The sequence below is a fragment of the Grampus griseus genome (genome assembly GCF_964374135.1).
Source record: "Grampus griseus genome assembly, chromosome: 19".
Taxonomy (NCBI): domain Eukaryota; kingdom Metazoa; phylum Chordata; class Mammalia; order Artiodactyla; family Delphinidae; genus Grampus; species Grampus griseus.
In genome coordinates this window covers 4,172,223-4,197,633 of record NC_139013.1, presented here as the reverse complement: position 1 = coordinate 4,197,633, position 25,411 = coordinate 4,172,223, and the positions used below count along the sequence as shown (strand labels likewise).

At 48.4% G+C, this 25,411-nt stretch overlaps 1 protein-coding gene across 1 annotated transcript; it reads left to right on the top strand.

Annotated features, from left to right (window-relative positions):
• The first annotated feature begins 1,004 nt into the window (after nt 1-1,004).
• CACNG6 (calcium voltage-gated channel auxiliary subunit gamma 6) lies at nt 1,005-18,314 on the top strand. The gene is made up of 5 exons (XM_082677278.1): nt 1,005-1,044; nt 2,984-3,424; nt 8,380-8,454; nt 10,198-10,335; nt 17,627-18,314. The coding sequence occupies exons 2-5, from the start codon at nt 3,109-3,111 to the stop codon at nt 17,863-17,865; spliced, it is 768 nt and encodes a 255-aa protein (XP_082533404.1). The 5' UTR covers nt 1,005-1,044; nt 2,984-3,108; the 3' UTR covers nt 17,866-18,314.
• The last annotated feature ends 7,097 nt before the right edge of the window (nt 18,315-25,411 follow it).

Genomic DNA, 25,411 nt, shown 5'->3' with positions numbered 1-25,411 from the left:
GGCAAGGAGTGACCATGAAGTAGGCAGAGACCAGTGCTGAGACCCAGAAAAGGATCCGTGGAGCAAAGATAACATGACCCTGACTCGAGGTCATCGCCGTGCAGTGGTAGGGACTGGAGTTTTGCCTGAGTGAGTGGAAGGCAGAGATTGTGGGAGGGGAGGCGGAGGGAAAGCGAGGCCAAGCCATCCTTCTGGTATGAAAGTGACAAGAACTTTCCCACCAAAGAAAGTTCATACCGTTTCTGTGAAAGGAGAGAAAGGAAGGCTGGCAGACAGGGAGATGGAAGAAAGAAAAATAACTCCCGAAAGGAGACAGCCATTACCACAGGCAAGGTTGAGAAGGATGGGGAGGCCCAGGGCCGGGAGGGGAAGATGGATCCAGGAGGCAGGGCAGAGGCGCTGCAGGAAGGTGTCTGATTTCTCAGAATGGAGCCGCTGGTGGATGTCACCCAGCCCAACTCCCATCTCATGTTGCTGCCAGCACCAGGCACTTTCTCCGATTCCCCTCTGAGTCCTGCCAGGCCTGGGAATACCCGGTGAGGTGAGGGAAAGAACAGGTTTCACTCATTCATTTAAGAAACAGTCCCTGAGGCCTTCCAGGCACCAGGCCTTGCAATCTCAGAGCTGGGAACTCAGATCTGAAGACAGGCAGCGCGGCCAATCGGAATGCAGAGGGAGGTGTGCTCTGAAGGGGGGCCCTTCCCTAGCTCGGGAGGGGACGTCTGTGTGTCACCATCTCCCTTCATCCGTCCATCCATTTGCTCATTCGTTCATTCATGCAGATCACCCATACACGCTTCCTAAGGCCTCCTGTGTAACATTTTGGGCTGGGTGGTGCCGAGGCCAATGAGATGGGGTTCTCTTGCACCCGAGCCCTGCCAGAGGCTTATGGGAGAGCCAGACACAGCTGTACACAATCGCAATCACATCCCAGGGCCATGCACGCTCCAACGGAAGCAGCACAGGGCGCCCGGTGGACAGAGAAGGTTAGGAGGCACCGGGCCGGCTGGAGCCGTCAACCATGGGCAAAGGAGTTGGTGAAAGGTGGGTCCCCCCTGGGCCATCGCAGAGGGGCTGCGGGAGGGAGTGAAGGGGTAAAGATCAGGCCCTGCTGCCCTTCCACACGGCTGTCCCCGTCCCTGTCCCTGGGGGAGCTGAAACTGCATGGAAGGTCCCCCGGGGGTGCCCCGTCTAATAAACTCGATGAAGAGGACTATGGCTCTGGTTCCCACGCCCCTAACACCAGCTTCTCCCTGAGGCCTGCCCTTTCCACCTCCTGGGGAGCTGAGGACCCCAGCCCGGGACTCTCCCTTACCATCCTTCAAGATGCAAGGGATTTGGGCCCCAGTCTTCTCCTCCTCAGACTAGGGGTCCAGGCCCCCAGCCCCTCCCCCCTCAAACCCAGGGGTCCAGGCCTCCAGCCCCCTCCCTCCCGTCTCACGAGTTAAAGTCCCCAGTTTCTTCTCTTTCAGGGACCCAAGACCCCCGGCCCCAGCTTTCTCCTCCCTCATACCCAGGAGTCCTGCCTCCCCGCCCCTCTTCCCCTGGACCGAGCAGTTCGGGTTCCCAGCCAGGCCTGCTCCGGACCAAAACTCCTGGTTCCCTGCCCTGCCCCCTCTCCTGCCAGCTGGGAGATGGGACCCTCAGCTCCCGCCCTTGCCCCTTAAGGAAGTAAAAGTCCTTTCGGTCTCCAGCGGGTCAGGACCTGGCCCCCAGCCCCTCCTCCCAGGGCAGACGTCCTTCTCCCTGCCCCTCGTTCCCTTAAAATACCCGGGATCCCTATGGCAACAGGCGGCGGCAACAGGTGCGGGTGTTATTTACGGGTCGAGCCCGAAATAGCCGGCGATGGTGAAGGGGGTGGGCGGATGGGGGCGAGGCTGGGAGTGAGCGGAGCTGCCGGGCCGGCGGGCGGAGCGGGCAGTGGCGTGCAGAACCGACGGCTCGGAGGCATCGCGGAGCTGGGGTCGGCGCCGCGCAGAGGCAGGAGAGCGAGAGGGGTCCCTACCCAGGAGACGGGGGTGGGAGGCCTGAGGGAGGCGCCTGGCCTGGAGCTGAGCCTGGAGCCGTCCCGACCCGGCCGGCCCTGGGAGCCCGGGGGAGGGGAGCCGAGTGATCCCAAAGGGACACCGAGTCCCTTCCGGGTCCCAGTTGTCCTTTGAGCCGCGTGAGGGGACTTGGTCCCCATTTCCTGAGCCGCATTGCGGACCACAGCACCTTCATCTGAGCCCCAGCAGGGACCCCAGGTCCCCCTCCTGAGCCTTGGGGGTGTCCCTCAGCCCCTTTCTCTCAGCCCCTAGGGCAGACCTTCTCTGGTCTTTTCTCTGAATGGCCAGGGAGACCCCCCTCCCCTCTTCCTGAATTCCAGCAGGTCCCCAGCCTCCTGTCTCTGAACCCCAGCCAGGACTCTCTGCTGGTCCCCCCTGTGAAAGTTGGGGGAATCCTACTGCCTCTCTGAGACTCCAAAGTAATTCTGACCTCCCCTTCTGAACTCCCTGCACCCCAATTTTTCCTCTTCTGAACCCCAGGGCGGACCCAACTTCTCCTTCACCAGACTCTGAGCCCCAAAGAAGCCAGGAAGCATCTCCTCTCAAACACAGAGAGGACCTCAGCTCCCCTTCCTGTGTATCCCAAACTTTGAGCCCTAGTGGGAAGCTCGGATTCCCTCCCCCCAAGGAAACACAGCTTCCCTTTGGTGATTCCCTCCAGTGGGGACCCCAGAGCAGCCCCTCAGAGCTTCAGCTGACACTCAGCTCTCCTGCTTCTGGAGCTCTCAGGCCCCCCTCCTGGGTGCCCAGGTTCTAGCCGTGAGGCTGGGGGAACCTAGCTTCATCTCTAGTCTCATCTTCTTTGCTGAGCTTCTGTAGGTACCCCAGGCTCTTCTCTGAACCTCAGAGGGTTCCCAGCAGAGGATCTAGGTCCCAGAAGTGACCTCGATTTCCTCATTTGAGGTTCTAGGGAGGATTCAGATCTTCCCATTTCACAGACCAGTGGAAACTGAGCCCCTCACCTGCTTCAAGACCCCAGGCGCTTCCGTCCCCACTCCCACCCCTCAGGAGCCCTCCTCAGCTCTGCCTCTTTCGCACCTGGGCCCTATCGCCCGCGACGAGGATGATGATGTGGTCCAACTTCTTCATGCACGAGGAGGACCGCCGGCGGCGAGCTCACGGGGCGCGCAAGGCCAAGATGACCCCTGAGCACGAGGGGAAGATTAAGCTGGCGCTGCTGCTGACCTCCGTGGGTGCCACGCTGGCAGTGCTGGCCGTGGGCACCGAGTTCTGGGTGGAACTCAACACCTACAGGGACAACGGCAGTGCCGTCTGTGATGCTGCCCACCTGGGGCTCTGGAAGATGTGCACCAAACGACTGTGGCAGGCGGACGTGCCCGCCGGCAGAGACACCTGCGGCCCAGCGGAGCTGCCCGGAGGTGAGAGGCCGCCGCCCCCGCGCAGGGCTTGTATCCCGTGTCTGAGAAACCCGTGCCCGAGCCCCGAGGAGAGAGAGCTTGCACCCTCAGATGCGCCCCTACCCACATCAACCTGTGCTCCGGGGACAGCCTCTGCCCCAGGCACAAACTGTGCAGAGAGGGAGTCTGTACCCCCAAACTAGCCTGCACCCCCAGGCCAGTCTGTAGCTCTAGACCAGCCTCTGCCCCCAGAGCAGCCTGTTTCCCCAAACCCGTCTGTGCTCCTAGACCAGCCAGTGTCCTCAAACTGCCCTGTGACCTCCAGAGCTCCTATGCTCCCAGCACAGCGTGTGATCCCAGACATTTCTGTGTCCCCAGACCAACCTGTACCCCCAGCAAGCCCATGTTCCTAGAGAAGCCTTATGCCTCTGCACACAGCCTGTGCCCCCAGACCCAGCCGATGACTCTGGACGCAGCTGGTGCCCTCAGACAGCCTTTGTCTCCCAGAAACGCTCGCGCCCCTGAGACAGCCTGCACCCTCATCCTGTGGGCCCTGGGGAGAAAGACCACCTTGACGCCCACCCCAGAGTATGCTGTTCCCTCCTGCCGATTCCACCAAACAGCTCTCACCAAAGACCTCCCAACATCCCAGGGCAGACCTTGTGCTTCCTGGAAAATCTGCTTCCTTTCCTACCCATTTCACCTCAAATTCCCCAACTGGACACTCCAGCCCTTCTCATTTTCTCTTCCAGGCACCCCGACACCCCTCACTTCCCTACAGAGTGGCTGTTTCACCCCTACCCATGCCAGAGAGCTATCCCATACCTCTCACTCTCCCAGACAGGCCACGCCATGCCCTAAACTTATACCAGAGAGACATCCTATATGCCTAGGGGACAGGAATGGGATCTCACTCCACCTCTACTGACCCAAGGAAACTATCTGACACCCCTCAGAGCCCATTTAGGATGTCGCATGCTTGGTCACCCGTATGGCATCTGCAACACTCTTTCCTCTCCAAAGGATGTCCTATAATCTCAGTACCCCTCAAAGAAGATCTATCCCTCTGGGCTCCAGATGGGATTTCCCTCCTCCTTCACTTTTCCAGATGTGATCTGTTACATCCCTAGGGTCCAAATAAGGATGTTCCAAGCCTTTGATAGCAAAGTGGGATGCGAAGCACCCTTGTTATCTGAGGTACCACCCAGTCAGCGCGCAGACCGGCTAATTTGCACCCCTCAGAGCCTCAAGCAGGAAGTTCCCCAATTTTTTGACAAGTGGGATACTCTGGCAATAAAAAATATTAGATGCTAAGGTAGTGCCCGGCTCTGTTCTAAGTATTTCACTTGCATGAACTCATCAATCCTCATAGCAACCCTATGAGTAGTTATTATCGTCCCCAAAATGAGGAGCAAGAAATACAAATGTCACAGTCTATGCACCCAGGCTAGTCACATGGGGTTTGAACGCTGGTCATCTCTGTTCTTTCTTTTTCTTTTAAATTTTAAAAAATTTTAAAAAATGTATTGGAGTATAGTTGATTTACAATGTTGTGTTAGTTTCTGCTGTACAGCAAAGTGAATCAGTTATACATATACATATATCCACTTTTTTTAGATTCTTTTCCCATATAGGCTATTACAGAGTATTGAGTAGAGTTCCCTGTGCTATACAGTAGGTTCTTATTATTTATTTGTCTTATATATAGTAGTGTGTATATCCCAGTTTATCCCTACCCCCCTTATCCCCTGGTTACCATAAGGTTTTTTTCTACATCTGTGACTCTACTTCTGTTTTGTAAATAAGTTCATTTGTACCCTTTTTTTAGATTCCACATATAAGCTATATCATATGATATTTGTCTTTCTGTGTTTGACTTATTCACTCAGTATGGCAGTCTCTAGGTCCATCCATGTTGCTGCAAATGGCATTATTTTGTTCTTTTTTATGGCTGAGTAATATTCCACTGTATATATGTACCACATCTTCTTTATCCATTCCTCTGTTGACAGACATTTAGGTTGCTTCCATGTCCTGACGATTGTGAACAGTGCTGCAATGAACATTGGGGTGCATGTATCTTTTTGAATTATGGTTTTCTCTGGATATATGCCCAGGAGTGGGATTACTGGGTCATATGGTAGTTCTATTTTTAGTTTTTTAAGGAACCTCCATACTGTTCTTCGTAGTGGCTGCACCAATTTACATTCCCACCAACAGTGTAGGAGGGTTCCTGGTCATCTCTGTTCTTAACAGCGACACTGTATTGTATCTCACTAGTCCATAAATATGTCGCAAAGGTTCTCACTGCACTGGGGGGGGGGGGCTGTCCCGCCCCACCTGGCTGCATAATATGGGGTCCCTCACATCCCTTGATGTCTCCCTAATGGTCAGAAAGAGCTTCAGTCTCCTTAAAGGACCATCACCATCATCCCACAATCCTGACCCTTCAGAGGACATCTCCCAAATTGCAAGATTTCAGAAATATCCCACACATCCCATGGCCCATCAAAGGACATCCCAAAGGGGGGTGACCCATATCCTACTCTTTTCCAAATGGGATATGCCATATCCTCTGGGGTCAGAGACAAGATGCCCTAAATCATTAGTAGCCAAAATGGGATGCCAGACACCCCATAGTCTCTCAGAAAGATGTATCACACCTTCTTATTCTCTAGTTGAGACTTCCCATTTCCCTTGTAGAGGAAGCCCGCTTTCCCCCCACCGACTTGTGGCAGATAGCGTCCTTGCCGTTTGTTCTGCTGCACAAAGCATCCTTTACTTTTCGCTGCTGCGGGGTCAGGACTCACATTTCCCACTGCTCCTGCCAGGACATCTCATGCCCTTTTCTTTCCTTGACAGTACCAGGTGGAGTGTCCCACACCACCTCACCTGTCTCTGGAGTTTATCCCTTATCCCTCAGCATCCCCCTTCAATTCGGAAAGTTCCTTTCCACTTCCCCAGACCACCTGACCTGTCTCCTATTTCTTAATACCCCTCTTATTCTCGACCTCTCTCCTCCCTTTCCCTCTGTTCTCTCCTCAGTTTCCCCATCTGTGGAATGAGAAAGTTGGAGTAGGTGAATTCTGTGGAAGTTCTGGTCTTAAAATGCAATTTAGAAAGCACCTTTTTCTTTTTTTTTTTTTAGCGTGGGCTTTCTTGAACTTCAAGTACACAAATTTGGATGAATCATCCTTTTCAGTTTATGCCACAAAATCATTCCCAGCCTTTGCAAGATCCTTCATGTGCTTTATTTTACATTCTTATTCTTTTTTCCATTCTTTCCTAACTCATCTCTTTAATGCATTTGATATGCATCCATGGGTATGTATTTTAACTTAGAAAAATAGTGTTTTTAATATATGTATGTATTTTAATTTCCATAAATGATATCGTGCTATAGATTTTTTCCTATTTTTGATGTTTTTCCTCAACACTGTTTCTCAGATCTTTCTGTCAGTCTAGTTTGTGGCTACTAGGTGCTGCAGAGACTTGCCCATCACATTTACTTGTCTATTCCAATAGCGATGGGCACCTAGGTTGATTCCAACTCCCTGTTCATTTGTTTATTTCTTTTTAGCTGTGCCGTGTGGCATTTGGGATCTTAGTTCCCGGACCAGGGATCGAGCCCAAGCCCACTGCAGTGGAAGCGCAGGGTCCTAACCACTGGACCCCCAGGGACGTCCCCCCGCCTCCCTATTATTATAAACAGTGTAGCAATGAACATGATGCAACCCATATATGTTCCTGCACGTGGTTTTTTTCTGAATGTATACCCAGAAGTGAAACTGTTGGGTTATAGGGATAAACATCTTTCACTTCATAAAGTATGTCAGAGTGCTTTCCAAAAAGGCTAGTACCCATTTACACCCCCAGCTGTTTCCTCTTATCCTTCCAATGCTTGATATTATCCTTTGAATATTTGCCCATCTAACTGATCTGAAGTGCCATGTCCTGCTGATGTAAGTTGCATTTCTGTGATCCCTGCTGAGGTGGAGCATCTCTTCATGTACTTGTGAGTAATCCACGCTTCCTCTTCTATGAATTGACTATTCATATCCTTTGCCCAGTTTTCAGTTGGGTTATCTCTCTTTTCTTGCTGATCTGGAAGAGTTCTTTGTGTAGTCTAGACGTGAATCCTTTCTGAGATAAGAATCTCTTCTGAGGGCTCCCCTGGTGGCGCAGTGGTTGGGAGTCCGCCTGCCGATGCAGGGAACACGGGTTCGTGCCCCGGTCCGGGAAGATCCCACATGCCGCGGAGCGGCTGGGCCCGTGAGCCGTGGCTGCTGAGCCTGCGCGTTCGGAGCCTGTGCTCCGTGACGGGAGAGGCCACAGCAGTGAGAGGCCTGCGTACCAAAAAAAAAAAAAAAAAAAAAAAAATCTCTTCTGAGTCTTCTGCCTGGATCTTGGGGTGCTTTGTTAAATAAAGTGATTATCCATTTCTTTCTTTTTTTTTAATTTTGCGGTACGCGGGCCTCTCACTGCTGTGGCCTCTCCCGTCGCGGAGCACAGGTTCCGGACGCGCAGGCTCAGCGGCCATGGGCCCAGCCGCTCCGTGGCCTGTGGGATCCTCCCGGACCAGGACACGAACCCGTGTCCCCTGCCTCGGCAGGCGGACTCTCAACCACTGCGCCACCAGGGAAGCCCATTCATTTCTATTCTCACTGGACCCTACACAAACTCATATGACAGAGCCAGGAAACAGACTATTCACTCACTTTATACAGGAAGAATTGGAAGCTCAGAGAGGTCAGTAGCCCACTCAAGGCCGCAGATCTGGACCTCAAAGCTCTGGATTGGAATCCCAGCTCCTGTGATAGCAGGTGGTTTCACTTCTCTGAGCATGAGTTCTCTCTATCAGGGATGTTAATTTCATATTTCTAGGTTATTGTGAGCTATGTTAAATGTCCAGCCCTGAGCTTACACTAGGGACCTCCATGTCATTACCTCTCTTTTTCTCTCTCCTGCTGCCACAGAAGCAAACTGCACTTATTTTAAATTCTTCACCACGGGAGAGGATGCTCACATCTTCCAGAGAACCACAAAGAAAGGTAAGAACTTTTTGCCCGGTGGAGGGGATATGCTGACCACGCTAAAGGATTCCTTTTCTTTCTTTTTCTTTTTTGTAAATTGAAGTATAGTTATTTCCAATATTGTGTTAGTTTCAGGTGTACAGCAAAGTGATTCAGTTATGTTTTTCAGATGATATTCCCTTATAGTTTATTAAAAGGTATTGATTATAATTCCCTGCGCTATACAGTAAGTCCTTGTTGCTTATCTATTTCATGTATAGTAGTTTGTATCCGTTAATCCCAGGGGGCTTCTTGATAGCATTGTACTCTTCTCTGCTTTGCCGCAGGATGGGCACAAGCTCCTAAATCCTGGCGAGGTCTCATCTTTGGAGAGAGGCGGTTCTCCAGAGCCCTGTGTCCAACATTCCCCCCTCAGCTCTGCTTTTGCCACATGCCGTGTTGCTTTGGGCAAGTCCCAGCCCCTCTCTGTGGATAGTACGTTAGCATCTCACAAGTGTGCATCTCCCACATGCTAAACACAGCGCTGGGTGTTTCATTTATAAGAGTTCCAGTCCTTGCCATGACCCTGCAGGGCAGGGGCTCTATCTTAATCTTCCAGATGAGAAAACACAAGTCCATAAATGGTTTAATTTATTTCCCCAGGAAGTGGCAGAGGCAGAGGCAGGATTCGAACCCAAATAATTCCAAATGTAAAGCAGTGCTCTTCAATAAAATATTCCATGAGATTGGGAATGTTCTGTATCTGCACTGACCCGTATGGTAGCCACTGGCCACATGTGGCCGGTGCAACTAAGACACTGAGTTTTAAATTTTGTTCAATTTAAATCCATTTAAAATTAAAAGACCCTCCGTGGCTAGTGTCTACCATTCTGGACAATAAAACTTTTAAGGCTTTACCCTTTCTACTCTAACCACAGTCTCTCCATCACCCCAGTATGTCAGTATCCCCACCAGTAAAGGAATTGCGGTCAGTATGTCAATATCCCCACTAGTAAAAGAACTGTGGTATGTCATGAACCTTATCTGGTCTTTGTAAGGACTTAATGAAATGATGCAGCTAAAACATGCAGTATGGTGCCTGGCACATAGTAGGTCCTTCATAAACAGTGGAGGACTCTTCATGGAGGACCTGCTTACCCTCTGTACTCCTTTCTTTCTTACCTTGGTGCTAAGCGAGCTTGGGCAAGTCGCTGTGCTCCCCTAGGATAGCAAAATAATCACAGGGCACACATATGGAACAAGTGCTGTGTGCCCGGTGGTGCACTGGGGACATTACATATGTGATTTCTAATCCTCACAGCAGTCACGTAGAGATTTTGATCTTGATTTTCCGGAGGAGGAAACTGAGGTTCAGAGAGGTTCAGTGACTCTATCAGAATCTTCCAGCCAGGAAGTAGCTGGGGAGAGTTCTGACTTGGATCGTTCCGCTGTAATGTACCACCTTCTCTGTTGTCTCCCACACACCCCACTGCCTCAGTTTCCTCACCGGAAAACAAATGGTGACCAGATCGTAAGTAATACTTGGTAGTTCCCATCTCCTTCTAATCCTGGCTGTGTCCTTTCTTTGCTCTGTGACCTTAAGCAATTAACTGACCCTTTCTGAATCTTAGTTCTTCCTTCAACAGTATAAGTAAAACATTGAACTGGATGATCTTCTACTTGAAAATTCTTCTCTAGTCCTGGATCTTCTGGGTCCCTATATGGGAGTTCTCTCCACTCCCTACATCCTGTATTCTCTACTTCCCCTTCCCCTCCTCACAGAGGTAAATATGGCAGCTGCGGTGATAGCAGTGCTAGGCATGGCAGTCATGGCCCTGGGGTGCCTCTGTGTCATCATGGTGCTCAGCAAAGGGGCAGAGTTCCTGCTCCGGGTTGCAGCCATCTGCTTTGGCCTCTCAGGTGAGGGTTGAGAGCCTGCAGACTGAGAACATTGCATGCTGGGAGGTCGGGTCTCCAAACACCAATGCATGTTGGGAGGTCAGGTCTCCAAGCACTGTTGCATGCTGGGAAGTTGGGTTTCCAAGCACTGTTGCATGCTGGGAGGTCGAGGGAAGTCTCCAAGCCCCGTTGTAGGCTGGGAGGTTGGGTCTCCAAGCACTGTTGTGTGCTGGGAATTGGCGGAAGCTCAAAGGCTATAGAAGTCTCAAAGATGGGAGAGTTCTAAGTTCTGTTGTTGACTGGGAACTGGGGAGTCTCCAAAGACTTCTTTAGATTGGAATCTAGGGTCCCCAAGTGCTGTTGCCAGCTGGGACGTTGAGGGAGGTCCCCATGCACTGTTGTATGCTGTCAGGTTGAGGAAGGTCTCTTAAGTACCATTGCATGCTGGGAAGCACAAGACCTATAGTAGGCTCGAATATGAGGATGGTCCAAGCGCCGTTGTTGGCTGGGAATTGAAGGTTCTCCAAACACTCTTTTAGATTTGGACCTGGAGTCTGCAAGAACTGTCGCATTTTTGGAGTTGGGGGTCCAAAAGAATTCTGCATCTTGTGAAATGTAGCCCTCATTGGATCAAATGTTTTCTAAGGTGGATAGATAAGTTATAAACTATATAAGCTTCATTTATTTATCTTTCGTGTATCTACTGAGCACCTACTATGTTCCAGACACTGAGCTAAGGGCTGGAGACATAAGATTAATAAGACAGACACTGTGTCTGCCCTCATAGAGCCTAGATTCTGACAGAGGTAGACAGTAACCAACAATTACACATATAATGATCCAACTATAATTGTGATGAGAGTTACGATAAAGCATATAAGGGGTACACACTGGGGTGGGGGGGCTTGTCAGAGAAACGTCCTGAGAAAGTGATATTTAAGCTGACCATCGAAGGAGGAACAGAAATTATCCAGTCAGACTGTGGAGTTGACGGTAGTGGTGGCCATGTTGGTGATGTTTGTTGTGGTGGTGGTAATGATGGTGATGCCCTTGATATGGCAATAGTGGTGATGGAATAGCATATATGTAGTCTGTGAAAGACTTGGCAAGTTTAAAGGAAGACGAATGAACAGAATGGAGATCAGAGCATAGGGCAGGGCAAAGTTTGCGCAAAGGTACATGGTAACCTTAGTTAACAGATGAGGTAGGGGCTCGGTGCAAGATGAGTCAAGGGAGGTCCCTGGTGGTCCAGTGGTCAGGACTCTGCGTTTTCACTGCAGAGGGCATGGGTTCAATGCAGAGGGCATGGGTTCAGTCCCCGGCTGGGGAACTAAGATCCTACAAGCTCCGCGCGGCCAAAACGAAAACAAAAATAAAGGAGGCAGGGAGATATGAATGTTCAAGAGCACACTCGCATAGAAATTATTAGTAATCACATTCTTATTATTGTTTTGTGCCTTAGAGAGCTTCCTAAACGAAGGGGGAAATTCAGTCATTCCCTGTCTTTCATTTATTCATTAGAAAGGTGTCTGCCCTTAACGAGATTATCATCTGGTTAAGGACACAGAAATGATACGAATCATCCCACAATTACGAACTGCAGGAAGTGCTATGAAGGAAAAGTAGAGTTCTGTGAAGATGCGTAACGAGGGCACTTCATTTAAAGCAGAATTAGAGAAAGGCTCTCTGAGGAGATGACACTTAAAACATCCAAGTATGGGTAACCAAGCTAGAAAGAGCTCGGTGGATTTCGAGTCCTGAAAGAACGCCAGTGAGGCTGGAGCATGGACAGTAAGGAGGATACTGGTTTAAAAGACAAACCAAGAAATCAACAGGGAATCAACAGATCTGGGTTGGAGTCCCAAATTCCAGCCCAGGGAGGAGATAGAAATTAGGCAAATAAATAATGCTCCTATGAATTAATATATGTTAACAATTACCAATTGTGGTAAGTGCTATAAATGAAAAGTAAAGAGTCTAACGAAAATGTATAACAGGGAGACCCAACAGAGACTTGACTGGTGGTGGTCAGGGAAGCCTTCTCAGAAGAAGTGTAATTCAAGTAAGGAATTCTGTAGAGAATGAGGATGTGTAAGGTGGGCTCAGGGAGGGGTAAGCAGACAGTTATTCCAAGCAGCACAAAGGTCTCCAGGCTTGAACAAATTTGGTGCATTTAAAGTCCTGAATGGGACTTCCCTGGCGCTCCAGTGGTTAGGCCGCCGCACTTCCCCTGCAGGAGGCTCGGGTTCAGTCCCTGCTCCGGGTGACTAAGATCCCGCGTGCCACGCGGTACCGCCAAAAAATAAAAATAAAACAAAAGTAAAGTCCTGAAAGAAGTCCTACTCCATACTGCTGTAGGATGGGAAGGGCAGCTTGAGAGGAGGCTGAAGAAACAGGCAGGGGCCAGGTCACGTGGGCCCTTCTAGGTCATTCGAGAGAAGTCAGGTTCGATCAGGGAGAAGGTAAAGTGATGTGCCTAAGAGAAGAGTCCTGGAGTAGACCTGTCTGGGCTCAAACCCACATGGCTCTTTTCTAGGCTTCAATTTTCCCATCTGTAAAGTGGGGATAATAATAATAATACCCATTCATAAGGTCTAGTGGAAGAGGTGAGATGTGGGAGCATTTGGTTAGATTCTTGTTGCAAAGCTAGTGTGTCAAGGCCAGAGCTCCACAAACTACAGCCCATGGTCAAATCCTACCTGCCTCTTGTTTTGGAGTTAGTGACTTTTTTTTTTTTTTTTTTTGCGGTACACGGACCTCTCACTGTTGCGGCCTCTCCCGTTGCGGAGCACAGGCTCTGGACGCGCAGGCTCAGCGGCCATGGCTCACGGGCCCAGCCGCTCCGCGGCATGTGGGATCTTCCCAGACCAGGTCACGAACCCGCGTCCCCTGCATCGGCAGGCGGACTCTCAGCCACTGCGCCACCAGGGAAGCCCTGGAGTTAGTGACATTTTAAAACCATAAATCGTATTGTGGTTCCTACCTAGATCGAAAGCCACGGATGAATTTCTACCACTAGAATAACGGGCCTCCGGGGTCTTATGTGGTCTGGCTCCTGATGTGGTCTGGCTCCTACATGAGACTTCACCTCTTACCATTTGTTCTCCCTGTTCTGTCCATATCAACCTCTTTGCTGTTCTCAGACCCTCCAAGTTCATTCCCTCCTCAGAGCATTCTGCACTGCTGTCCCCTCAGCCTGGAATGCTCTTCCGCCAGCTCTTGCCATGTCTCATTTCTGCAGATCATGTCAGCCGCTGATCATATGTCACCACCTCAGAAAGACCATTGTTGGCCACCTTGTCTAAAGTAACCCCCTTCCCTGCTGTGTCCCTACCTTGCCTTATTTTTCTTCGTAGATTGATCACTACCTGAAATTATGCATGTATGTGTGCCTTTGTTTGCTAGGGCTGCCATAACAAAGTACCGCAGACAGGGTGCCTTACACACCAGAAATGTAGTTTCTCACAGTTCTGGAGGCTGGAAGTCTGAGATCAACATGTCAGCAGGTTCGGTTCCTTCTGAGGCCAATCTCCTGGGCATGTAGATGGCTGTCTTCTCCCAGTGTCCTCACGTGGTCCTTCCCCATGCTTGTCTGTGTCCTAATCTCCTCTTCCTATAAGGGCACCGGACATACTGGATCAGGGCCCACCCTAGTGACCTCATTTTAAGTGAATTACCTCTTTAAAGACCCTAACTCCAAATATAGTCGTATTCCAAGGCCCTGGGGATCAGGACCCCAATGTGTGAACTTTTGTGGGGATGCAGTTCAACCCACATCAATACATTCACCTGATTTTTGTCCATCTCCCCTTTTGGGGTGAATTTCCAGGAGGACAGCCCCTTCATTAGGTTTTTTTTTTTTCTGGATCGTGCTATGAGGCATGCAGGATCTTAGTTCCCCGATCAGGGATCGAACCCGTGCCCCCTGCATTGGGAGCACGGAGTCTTAACCACTGGACCGCCAGGGAAGTCCCTAGTTTTGTTCTTGTATTTTATATATATTTTATAATGAGAGTTCAATTAAGATCTATTGACTGAATGAGAGAATGCATGAATCAGCAGTGGAATGAAGGGGACTGGATGGTGTCGCTCCCTCGTACAGATGCTTTTCCACCTCCAGTGCTCTGATGCTGACCTGCATGAGGTCAAGAAAGGATCACAAAGGGACCACTGAGCCATGTTACGCAGACTCCAGGCTGTATTCTCCAGGCCCCTGACTTAAAACCATGGGGGAGGGCTTCCCCGGTGGCACAGTGGTTAAGAATCCGCCTGCCAGTGCAGGGGACACAGGTTCAATCCCTGGTCCGGGAAGATCCTACATGCCTCAGAGCAACTAAGCCTGCAAGCCACAACTACTGAGCCTGCAAGCCACAACTACTGAAGCCCGGGTGCCACAACTACCGAAGCCTGCACGCCTAGAGCCCGTGCTCCGCAACAAGAGAAGCCACCACAATGAGAAGCCCGCGCACTGTAACGAAGATAGCCCCGGCTCACTGCAACTAGAGAAAGCCCGCACGCAACAACGAAGACCCAACACAGCCAAAAATAAAAAATAAATAAAATGAAATAAATTAATTTTTTAAAAAAAGTTAAAAAACAAAACCATGGGGAAACTGGGAGTGTAGGGAGGAAGGAAGGTCAGAGATCAAAGTTGAAGTCAGACTCTGGGGTCTGAGAGGGGAGGCAGCCAGGATGCACGAGCCATGCATGACCATTGGAGGGTCCTACGTGATCTTACTCCGCCCACCTCTGTACTTCCGCTGCCCACCACCCCCCTCCCCTCCCCCATCCTCTTTGCTCCGCTGCACTGACTTTTCTTTTTTTCCCCGCTAACACACTCTACTCCACCCTACCGCAAAGCCTTTGCACCAGCCATCCCTTCTGCCCAGAATAGCCATTGCTGTTTTGTGCATGGCTGGCTTCTTTTCGTCCATTTGGGTCTCAGCTCCAATGGCTTTTCTGATGACACCATGTAAAGCCCCAGCCCCACCCCTGGATGTCACGGCCCTTCCCACCACTCTGTTTTTATCTCCTTCCTAGCGTGCATCACTGTCTGAAATTATCCCGTCTTCTCACATGTTTACTTTGGCAGTTACAACCTGGTCGCCCGCAGGCCAGCGACGGCCCATAAATGTCCTTTGTTTGGCGGGCAGCGTCTACAGATTTCTCTGAGCCAATATTTAAAGGTTGGGTGGATTCCCGTAAAAATCATAATCGTTTAAAAAAATGCTAGCTGTTCTTGAAAACTCAGAAGATCTGGTCTACGAAGCCGCCGTTGCTGACGGGCTGCAGTTGGCTGGAGCCGGGTTTGGGCTGTGCTTTGTCATGGTCCCCACCGCACCTGCCTGCTCGCTTGTTTGGACTTTCTCATTGTCTACTGGAGACATTTGAGTTTTGCCAGCCTTGGTTTATTTGTGTACCATTTGTCTCCTCCAAGTAGAACATAGGTTCTGTCATGTTAGGGTTCTTTGGTCTGTCTTGTTCCTTTTTTTTTCTTCAATCAAATTGCATGACATGACTGATTTTCTTTTCATTTTGTAATCCACCATCACTCTCTTTTCTTTTCAACTTTATTGGGCTATGATTGACAAGTATAAATTGTGTGTGTGTGTATATATGTGCACACACATATATGTATATATATGTGTGTATACACAATTGTATATAAGGTATACAGCTTGCAGGATCTCAGTTCCCTGACCAGGGATTGAACCTGGGCCACGGCAGTGAAAGTGCTGAGTCCGAATCACTAGACCGCTCGGGAAGTCCCCTACAACTTGATATATTTTGATATACATCATGAGGTGATCAACACAATCAAACAAGTTAACACATTCATCACCTCACATAGTAACTTGTTTTTTGCAGTGAGAACATTTAAGATCTACTCTCTTAGCAAATTTTATGGACACAGTATTATTAACTATAGTCACCATGCTGTACGTTAGATCTCCAGAATTTATTCCTCTTCAGGCTGGAAGTTTGTGCCCTTTGACCAGCACCTCCCCATTTTCCCCCTCCGCTCAGTCCCCGGCAGCCACCATTCTGCTCTCTGCTTCTATGGTTTCAACTCAGATTCCATCATCACTCTTTACTCAAGTCTGAATGGAGTCTTAATTTGACTTTTGCGATTCTTGATTCCTTGGTTTGCTTTGTTCTTTTCTTAAGTGGTGAAAGACACATTAACATAAAACTTACCATTTGAACCATTTTTAAGTGTCCACGTCTGTGGCGTTAAGTCCATTCACGCAGTTGTGCAGCCGTCACCACCATCCATCGCCAGAACTTTTGCATCTTCACCAATTAAAACTCCGCCCCCATGAAACACCAACTCCCCATTGCTCTTCCCCACCCCCCGCACCCACCTTCTACTTTCTGTCTCTATGAATTTGTGTCTTGTTCTTTCTTTCTCTCCAGCGTCTAAAATTGTGCCTGCTATAGGGTAGGTGCTTAATAAGCAGTTGTTGAGGAGGTGCTAGTGAAACTGCAGAAATGCATCTCGGGGGTCTCCGAGGAGCTCCGGTTCTTTATGTCTCAGCACAGAAAGAATTCGGCGAGAGGCCAAGTGATAGATAAGAAGTGATTTATTAGAATAAGATGCTCGTGCGCCTTACAAGCGGGTGAGCTAGAGGGTGCCACGCCGAGAATGTAGTGGGCTACAGTTTTATAATCAAAGGAGAGTGGGGAGGGGGAGAAGACCACCTCCTTCCTCATTCTTGAGTAGACGTCAAGCTTCCATCCTCAGCTCCGCCTCCAAGTCAGGCGGGAGGGTTTTCTTGTCCCTACGTGGTCAAACTGGGACTGTCATGGTCCAATGGAAATGAGCAAAAAGGTGGTAACATATACTAGAGTATGATGAATCATCTCAGCTTTCAGCATAATGTCAACTTTTCCTTATATTTTTGTTTCTAATGTGTGCAGAGGAGTGTTACCTTAGGAATCAAGCCTCTCTGGGCAGGATGTGGGTCTTATTTCACCATTGTTTCATTGTCTGGGGGCATGTCTCAGGCTTCTGTTGCATGGTTGTGTTGCTAAGCGAGCCTGCTTGGTTTTGTGGTTAAGCGAACCTGCTTTCTTGAGCGATCATTAACTTACAGGGGTCTCCCATGCTTTTTTTCTTTACTTACAGTCCCCTAGTGGGATTAACTATGTAATCACCTACTTTGTCCCTTTACTCTGTTCCTATCACTAGGGGGTCCCCCAGGTTTCTTGTCTGAGTAAGCATGTGATGGGGTATACTGGGGGAGAGGCTCAGACCTCCTTTGGGGACCCCAGGGGCCTGAGGGCCACATCTGTTCTCCTCTCCCCACAGGCCTGCTGCTTCTGGTCAGCCTGGAGGTGTTCCGCCATTCCGTGCAAGCCTTGCTGCAGAGAGTTAGCCCTGAGCCTCCCCCGTCCCCGGCCCTGACCTATGAATACTCCTGGTCTCTGGGCTGTGGCGTGGGGGCCGGCTTGGTCCTGATCCTGGGGAGTGGCTTCTTTTTCCTGCTCACCCTGCCTCCCTGGCCCTGGGGCTCCATCTGTCCCAAGTGGGGGCACAGGGCCACCTAGGGTCACCGTTGTGCTTTCTCTAAGCAACTCCCAAACCCTTTGCCTTTCTCCATTGTGCCCCTCAGAATCTTTTGTCCCATGTCCTAGAGAAACTGTGTTCTCCCTGCTCTAGGGGCCCATGCTGTTTGCACAGAACTGCCCCTCACGCCCTCATCTTTTTTTCTCTGTAAATATGTTTTTCTCGGGGGCTGAATTTGGGTTGCTTAGGAGTGGGATGGGGAGAGGATTTTTGCAAACGAGGATCCCCAGGGAAGGCTGGTGGGGACCTGATGGGGTAACTAGGGAGTGGGGGGAGGTGAGGTCAGGGGGTCTTGGGAGGGAGTTGGATCTATTTGTTCCACAGATTTGGATGTATTTGCTTGTGGGAGAGACTTCCTCCAGGGAAACAGGGGAATGGGGGAGGAGAGAATCTCTGGGTCTGACCTCACTGTGGCCTGATTTGGGATTAAAGGTTTGGAAATTTAACAACTTTGATTTGGAGTCCGTTGTGATGTGATTTGTGCACTCCAGGGTAGAGAAAAGGGGTCACTTGTGCTCTCCAGAAACCCACCACATGCTACTTGTCAGCCCCAAAGTCACATGTCAATGAACCCATAGAGAGTGACAGAAAACTCAACAGTTTGGAACACAAACACTGTTATGGGTTGAAGGGGTCCCTCCTGAAAGTATTTGTTGGGGTCCTAACCACTAGGACCTCATAATTGACTTCATTTGCAGGTAGGGTCTTTGCAGATGTGACCAAGTGAGAATGAGATCATTAGGGTGGGCCCTAATCCAATAGGACTGGTGTACTTATATGGAGAGATTAGGACACTGATACATGCAGAGGGAAGATGAGGTGAAGAGACACAGGGAGAAGATGACCGTCTGCAAGCCAAGGAGCGGTGCCTAGAACAGATTCTCCCTTGCAGCCCCCAGAAGGAACCAGCCCTGCAGACACCGTGAGCTTGGACTTCCAGCCTCCAGAACCGTGAGACTGTGCGTTTCTGTTGTTTAAGTCCCCCAGTCTGTGGTACCCTGTTAGGGCAGCCCTAGCAAGCTGATACACCTGTTAGTCCCTGCAAGTGGGGTTCTGCTGCAACAAGTACCTAAAAATGTAGAAGTGGCTTTGGAATTGGGGAATGGGTAGAAGCTGGAGGTGTTTTGAGGTGCCTGCTAGAAACAGCCATGATCGCCTTGACAACACCGTCGGTAGGAATATGGAAGTGAAAGGAAATTCCTAGGAGGGCTCAGGACTTGCTGTAGAGGACGTGTACATCACCTTAGAGAATATGCGTATCGTCGTGAACGGAATATCGGTAGAAGCTGTTCAACCGCAACTAACAGTGGCCAGGCCATGCAGGCCTGGCGTCGAGGGTTGAAATCCTTCAGCCCAAGGGCCCAGCCTCCTCTCATGAAGACCAGTGTATGTATTTCACCTCAAAAATCACAACTCGAATGAATTCTTCCATTAGATAGGAATTGCTGAAGCTGATCTCAAAGGCCAAAGTCTCTTAAACGTTGAAAAATGTTTAAAATATGGAATATGTGCCATCTTATGAATGCAAATATTGTGAGTGTGATTCTCTTAAATGCTTCTATATTTAATTATAAATTACATGTGTAATTATATATATTATATATTACATAAAATATATATAATTTTAAATATTTACTATAAATTCAATTAATATATGTAATATTGTAAAATTAATATAGTTAATAAAATAGAAGATTTCTATTATAATATAAAATTCTAACAGAATATACTATATTTTAATATAAAATTCTATATAATATTATACCAATATTATATATAATACATGATTACATCATAATAAACAGATTATTATATTGATATTATGGATATTATAATATATTAATATATTCACATAAATGTTTAATTATAAATACAACTATATGTTATAAAATCATATATAATTACAACATATATTATAATCTTTATATAAAATATATTAATATTCTGTCATCTTATATAAATAGAGCATTCATAGGATTACACCGATGTAATATAATATTTATACAATATAACATATTATATAAATAATATAATACATATATATGTAACATTTATATAACTTATTATATAAATATAATATATATGTAACATGATATTTATACAATATAACCTGTTATGTAAATATAATACTTATATATATAAAACATGATATTTATACAACATATTATACTGCATAAGTCTTGTAACATTTATAATGTAATTATGACTTGTCTCAGGGTTGGAAGCAGCTTCCTCCACGAGGAGATCATTTGTCATCCAAGAGGTGTGGGGTAACCCTTTCTTGATTAGCTGAGGCTGCACCCCATCTCAGATTCAGTGGGGCACTCTGGCAGGACATTCTCTTTATTTCTCTTTTTTTTTTTTCGATACGTGGGCCTCTCACTGCTGTGGCCTCTCCCGTTGCGGAGCACAAGCTCCAGACGCGCAGGCTCAGCGGCCATGGCTCAAGGGCCCAGCCGCTCCGCGGCATATGGGATCCTCCCGGAACGGGGCATGAACCCGTGTCCTCTGCATCGGCAGGCGGACTCTCAACCACTGCGCCACCAGGGAAGCCCCTCTTTATTTCTTTATGCACTGAACTCGGCATCATGCTAAGGATACTGAGCGGAGACCTGGGGGTGTGCATTCGCTTCTGATTCAAGGGGCAGAAGAAGTGTCCGGCTGTGGTTGAGAATGTGGGCTCTGGACCCGGACTGTCTGGTATGAAACCCTGGCCCCCTTTTCATAGCTTGAACAACTTGCTTACCCTCTCTGTTTCCTCATGCTCATTGCAGCGCTTACCTCCTAGAGTCCCTGTGTGGGAGGAGTGAACGCTGCAATAATCTCTGCAAAGCCCCTGGAAGACTGTCTGGCACAGGTCATAACTCCATCAGTCTTGCTGTCACTATTATTTATTGAGTGGCACTTTGGGCTGGGCATACAGTAGAGTGCATAGGGACCCCTGCTTGGCTGAAAGTCTGGTGATGGAAACAGATATTAATCACATAATCACACTAATGAATGTATAATTATAAAGTGAGATAAGTGCTAGGAAAAGGGATCAGGAACAATTTTTCTTTACTACTTGACTTTGTGCCCAGTGGACTCAGGGAAGCCCCAAGATGTCTGCCTTGGGGATGGGATCCTCTGGTCTTGGGGGAATGACCCTTGGTCCAGTGGGGTCTTCACTCTGCACCCTCTTTCCCACTTGGGATATTTGTGGATTTTCCAAAAGTGGGAGAAGGAAATAGAGACCCCTCTGAGACAAATAACTGGAATCACATTATACTATGGGATAATTTATCAATTTGCATCTGGTCACCTCATTTTTTTTTTTTTTTTTGCAGTACGCGGGCCTCTCACTGTTGTGGCCTCTCCCGCTGCGGAGCACAGGCTCCGGACGCACAGGCTCAGCGGCCATGGCTCACGGGCCAGACGCTCCGCGGCATGTGGGATCCTCCCGGACCGGGGCACAAACCCGCGTCCCCTGCATCGGCAGGCGGACTCCCAACCACTGCGCCACCAGGGAAGCCCCCACCTCATATTTTTTGAAGTGAAGGAAAATAGAAGCTTCTTGAAATCTACCACCTTTTCTGTCCTTGTTGTTTACATTTACTTTTTTGAACATAATCTCAGACTTACAGAGAAGTTGCAAGAACCAGAATGGCGTATAGAAGACCCGCGTACTCTATTCAGATTCACCTATGGCTGACATTTCACCCTACACCCAAATGTGTAGGTTTTTTTATTCAGCAAACATTTGTTTTTAAATGTGCAGTGCACCATGTATGTGCTGACTTATGGATACAACTGTAAACAGTCTGAGTTTGATTCTCTTAAATGCAGACTCAACATCCCATTGAAAGAATTAAAATTAAAAGCACCCACTGATCTCAGAACCCAGGCTAAAGAAAAGAACTAGTATCTTGGAAACTGCTGGTACTTCCTTACTAATATCCCCACCTTAAGGCACAGCTCTCACAGATAAACAGCCACACCCTGCATTTTGACTAAATCGTTCCTTATCCCTTCTTCGTAGTTTTACAAACTAAAATTCTGTTCTTTTTAAAAAAAGCTTGTTTCATTTTGCTTAGGTTTGAACTTCATGTAAATGGAATCCTTTTGTATGTACTTTTCTGTGTAATTGTCTTTTTTTGTTTTTTTTAAAGCCCAAAGAAAAGGATTCAAACTCATGGCCAGAAGGCTGGATAAGACCTACAGGCACATTTTCTTGAGCCTTCAGGATGTTTACTAAGGTATTTATTTACAACCAAGTGGGGATCTAAAATACTTGGGGAAAAAAATTCTAGAGTTCCAAAAAGCAAAACTTGAGTTCGCCAAGGCAGGCGACTATTTACATAACATTTACATTGTATTTACAACTACTTGCATAGCATTCACATTGTGTCAGGTAATATAAGTAATCTAGGGATTATTTAAAGTATAGGAGAGGATACGTGTAGGTTATGTGCAAATACTATGCCATTTAAATAAGGGACTTGAGCGTCCTTGAATTTTGGTACCGGCAGCAGGTCCTGGAACGAATTTCTCTCAGATATTGAGGGACAAGTGTATTTAACTGAGGTAAAATTCACATAACGTACAATTAACTATCAACCATTTTTTTTAAAGTCATACATTAAAAAAAATTTTTTTTTACTTTATTTTTATTTTTGGCTGTGTCGGGTCTTAGTTGTGGCACGTGGGATCTTTCCTTGTGGCACGTGGGCTTCTCTCTAGTTGTGGCGTGCAGGTTTTCTCTCTCTAGTTGTGGCCGGCAGGCTCCAGAGAGCGTAGGCTCTGTAGTTTGTGACAGGCGGGCACTCTAGTTGAGGCATGTAGGCTCAGTAGTTGTGGTATGCAGGCTTAGTTGCCCCGTGGCATGTGGGATCTTAGTTCCCCGCCCAGGGATCGAACCCACATCCCCTGCATTGGAAGGTGGATTCTTTACCACTGGACCACCGGGGAAGTCCCAACCATCAACCATTTTTAAGTGAACAATTCAGTGGCATTCATTACATTCCCAAAGTTGTGCAACCATCGCCTCTACCTAGTTCTAAGTCCCTGTGCCCAGATATTTGGCCAAACGTTATTCTGGGTGTTTCTGTGAGGGTGTTTCTAAAAGAAATTAATGTTTAAATGGATGCACTTTGGGAACTTCCCTGGTGGTCCATTGGTTAAGACTCTGTGCTTCCACTGCAGGGGGTGCGGGTTTGATCCCTATTTGGGAGACTAAGATTCTGCATGCCGAGCGGCGTGGCAGAAAAAAAAAAAAAAGGATGCACTTTGTGTTAAGCAGATTGCTTTCTATATGATGGATGGGCCTCATCTAATCAGTTGAAGGACAAAAAAATAGAAGAAAAAGCCCAGCCTCCCCTGGGCAAGAGATCATTCCCCAGCAGACTGCCTTCACCCTGGAACTGCAACAGCAGCTCTCCCGGGTCCCTAGTCAGCTGGTACAGCCTCTAGAGATCTTGGACCTGCCAGCCTCCATAATCACGTGAGCCGATTCCTTATAATAAATCTTTTTCTGTATATGTTCCACATCTTATTGTTTCTATTTCCCTGAAGAACCCTGACTGACAGAACACCCTGTGTAGTGCCCTCCTACACTGCACTAGGATTGATTTGTGGGACCCATAGCATATGGCAGAAGTGATGGTATGTCACTTGCAAGGTTCGGTTATACAAGACACTGTGGGTCTCATCTTGGTTGTTCTTTTTTTTTTTTTTTTTTTGCAGTACGCGGGCCTCTCACTGTTGTGGCCTCTCCCATTGGCTCCAGACGCGCAGGCTCAGCGGCCATGGCTCACGGGCCTCGGCAGGCGGACTCTCAACCACTGCGCCACCAGGGAAGCCCATCTTGGTTGTTCTTTTATTTTCTCTCTCTCTCTCGGACTCTGGGGGAAAACATGTCATGAGCAGCCCCATGGCGAGCCCACGGGGCTGGGGACCAAGGCCTGCTGCTAGCAGCTGTGGGAGTAGCTCCTCTGGCTCGCATCAGACCTTTGGACCCCGCATCCCTGACCAAGAAACAGCCTGTATGAAAACTCAGGGGTGTCCCTGCACCAGCACCACCCAGCGAAACCCCGTGTAAGCTTGTACAAACCAGTCTTAGCTTGTGGCTCTATGAAAACAATCTGTAGGCTGCATCTGGGTGAGGGTTTTTTTTTTTTTTTTTTTTTGCCGTACGTGGGCCGCTCACTGTTGTGGCCTCTCCCGTTGCGGAGCACAGGCTCCGGACGCGCAGGCTCAGCGGCCATGGCTCACGGGCCCAGCCGCTCCGCGGCACGTGGGATCCTCCCGGACCGGGGCACGAACCCGTGTCCCCTGCATCAGCAGGCGGACTCCCAACCACTGCGCCACCAGGGAAGCCCCTGGCTGAGGTTTTGACCTCTGGTCTTGTTTAGGGAGATTGGCTCCGGGGACAATGGCTCTGAGGGGCACATTCTAGTCCCAGCCTTTCTTGGGTCATGCCTGGCTCTGGCTCTGTCACCTCTGCAGTTGTCTTGGGGTTGTGCCTTTGTTTCTGTTGTGTGTACATGCCGTTTGTGTGTGCACATGTGCAAGGTGTTGTGTGTGTAAATTTCTCTGTGCACGCGCATCTCTGTTTCTGTATTTTTCTGTGTGTGTGTCTGTGTGTGTTTGTGGTGTACTGTCGCCTTGAAGACTCTCATTATGTTTTTGTGTAGCTGTTTCTCTATGGGTTTCTATTTGTGTCTATGCAATTGTGTCCATCTGTGCTTTGGTGTATCTCTGTATTGGTGCCTGTCTACGGGTTTGCATCTAAATGATTTGTGTGATGTCTTTCTGCTTCTTTTTTGCATGTCAATTTATGCATGGCTTTGTGTTTCTTCACAGAGAGGGATTGGGAGGGAGGAGTTACCCTCTCTCTTGCAGAGAGACTTGTTCAGCCTTGTGGTGAGGAAACAAGAGGCACTGGTCCCAGCCTCGTGAAGGAGTCATGCTTCCTGGCTGTATGTTCTTGGGCAAGTTGCTTCACCTCACCGTGCCTCAGTTTTCTCTTCTCTTAAGTAGGGATAATAACGTTACCTGCTTCATAGGGTTGTTGCGAGGATTCATGAGTTAATCCGTGCAAAGTTTTCAGTAGAAGACCTCTAAGTAGTATGTGTTCTGTAAATGTTAACTGTTGATGATAATAATGCATGGTGCTAATGTGTTTATATAGTAAGTATATAATAAGTGTTTAAGCAGTAGCTATTTTAATGTTATATAATAAGTGCTTAAGCAGTAGCTATTTTAATGTTACGATCTCTCATATAATCTCTCTTTCCTCACCTTGTCCTCCGACAGGCACCAGGCTCTGACTTGAGCCACGATTGACGGAGGCCCGATGCTCCATGAAAGTTGAGTGCTGGAGATGTAGTAGAAGGTTGCCTAGCAACAGAGGTGTTAGGGTAGATGGGAGCAAATCCCTCAGTGGTTCCTGAGAGGAGGAATGTGGGCAGGATTGGACCTATTTGAGGCAAAATGGGAGGAGACTGACACGGGCCACCCTGAGAGTCAGACTGAGGAATTTCTCAGTCC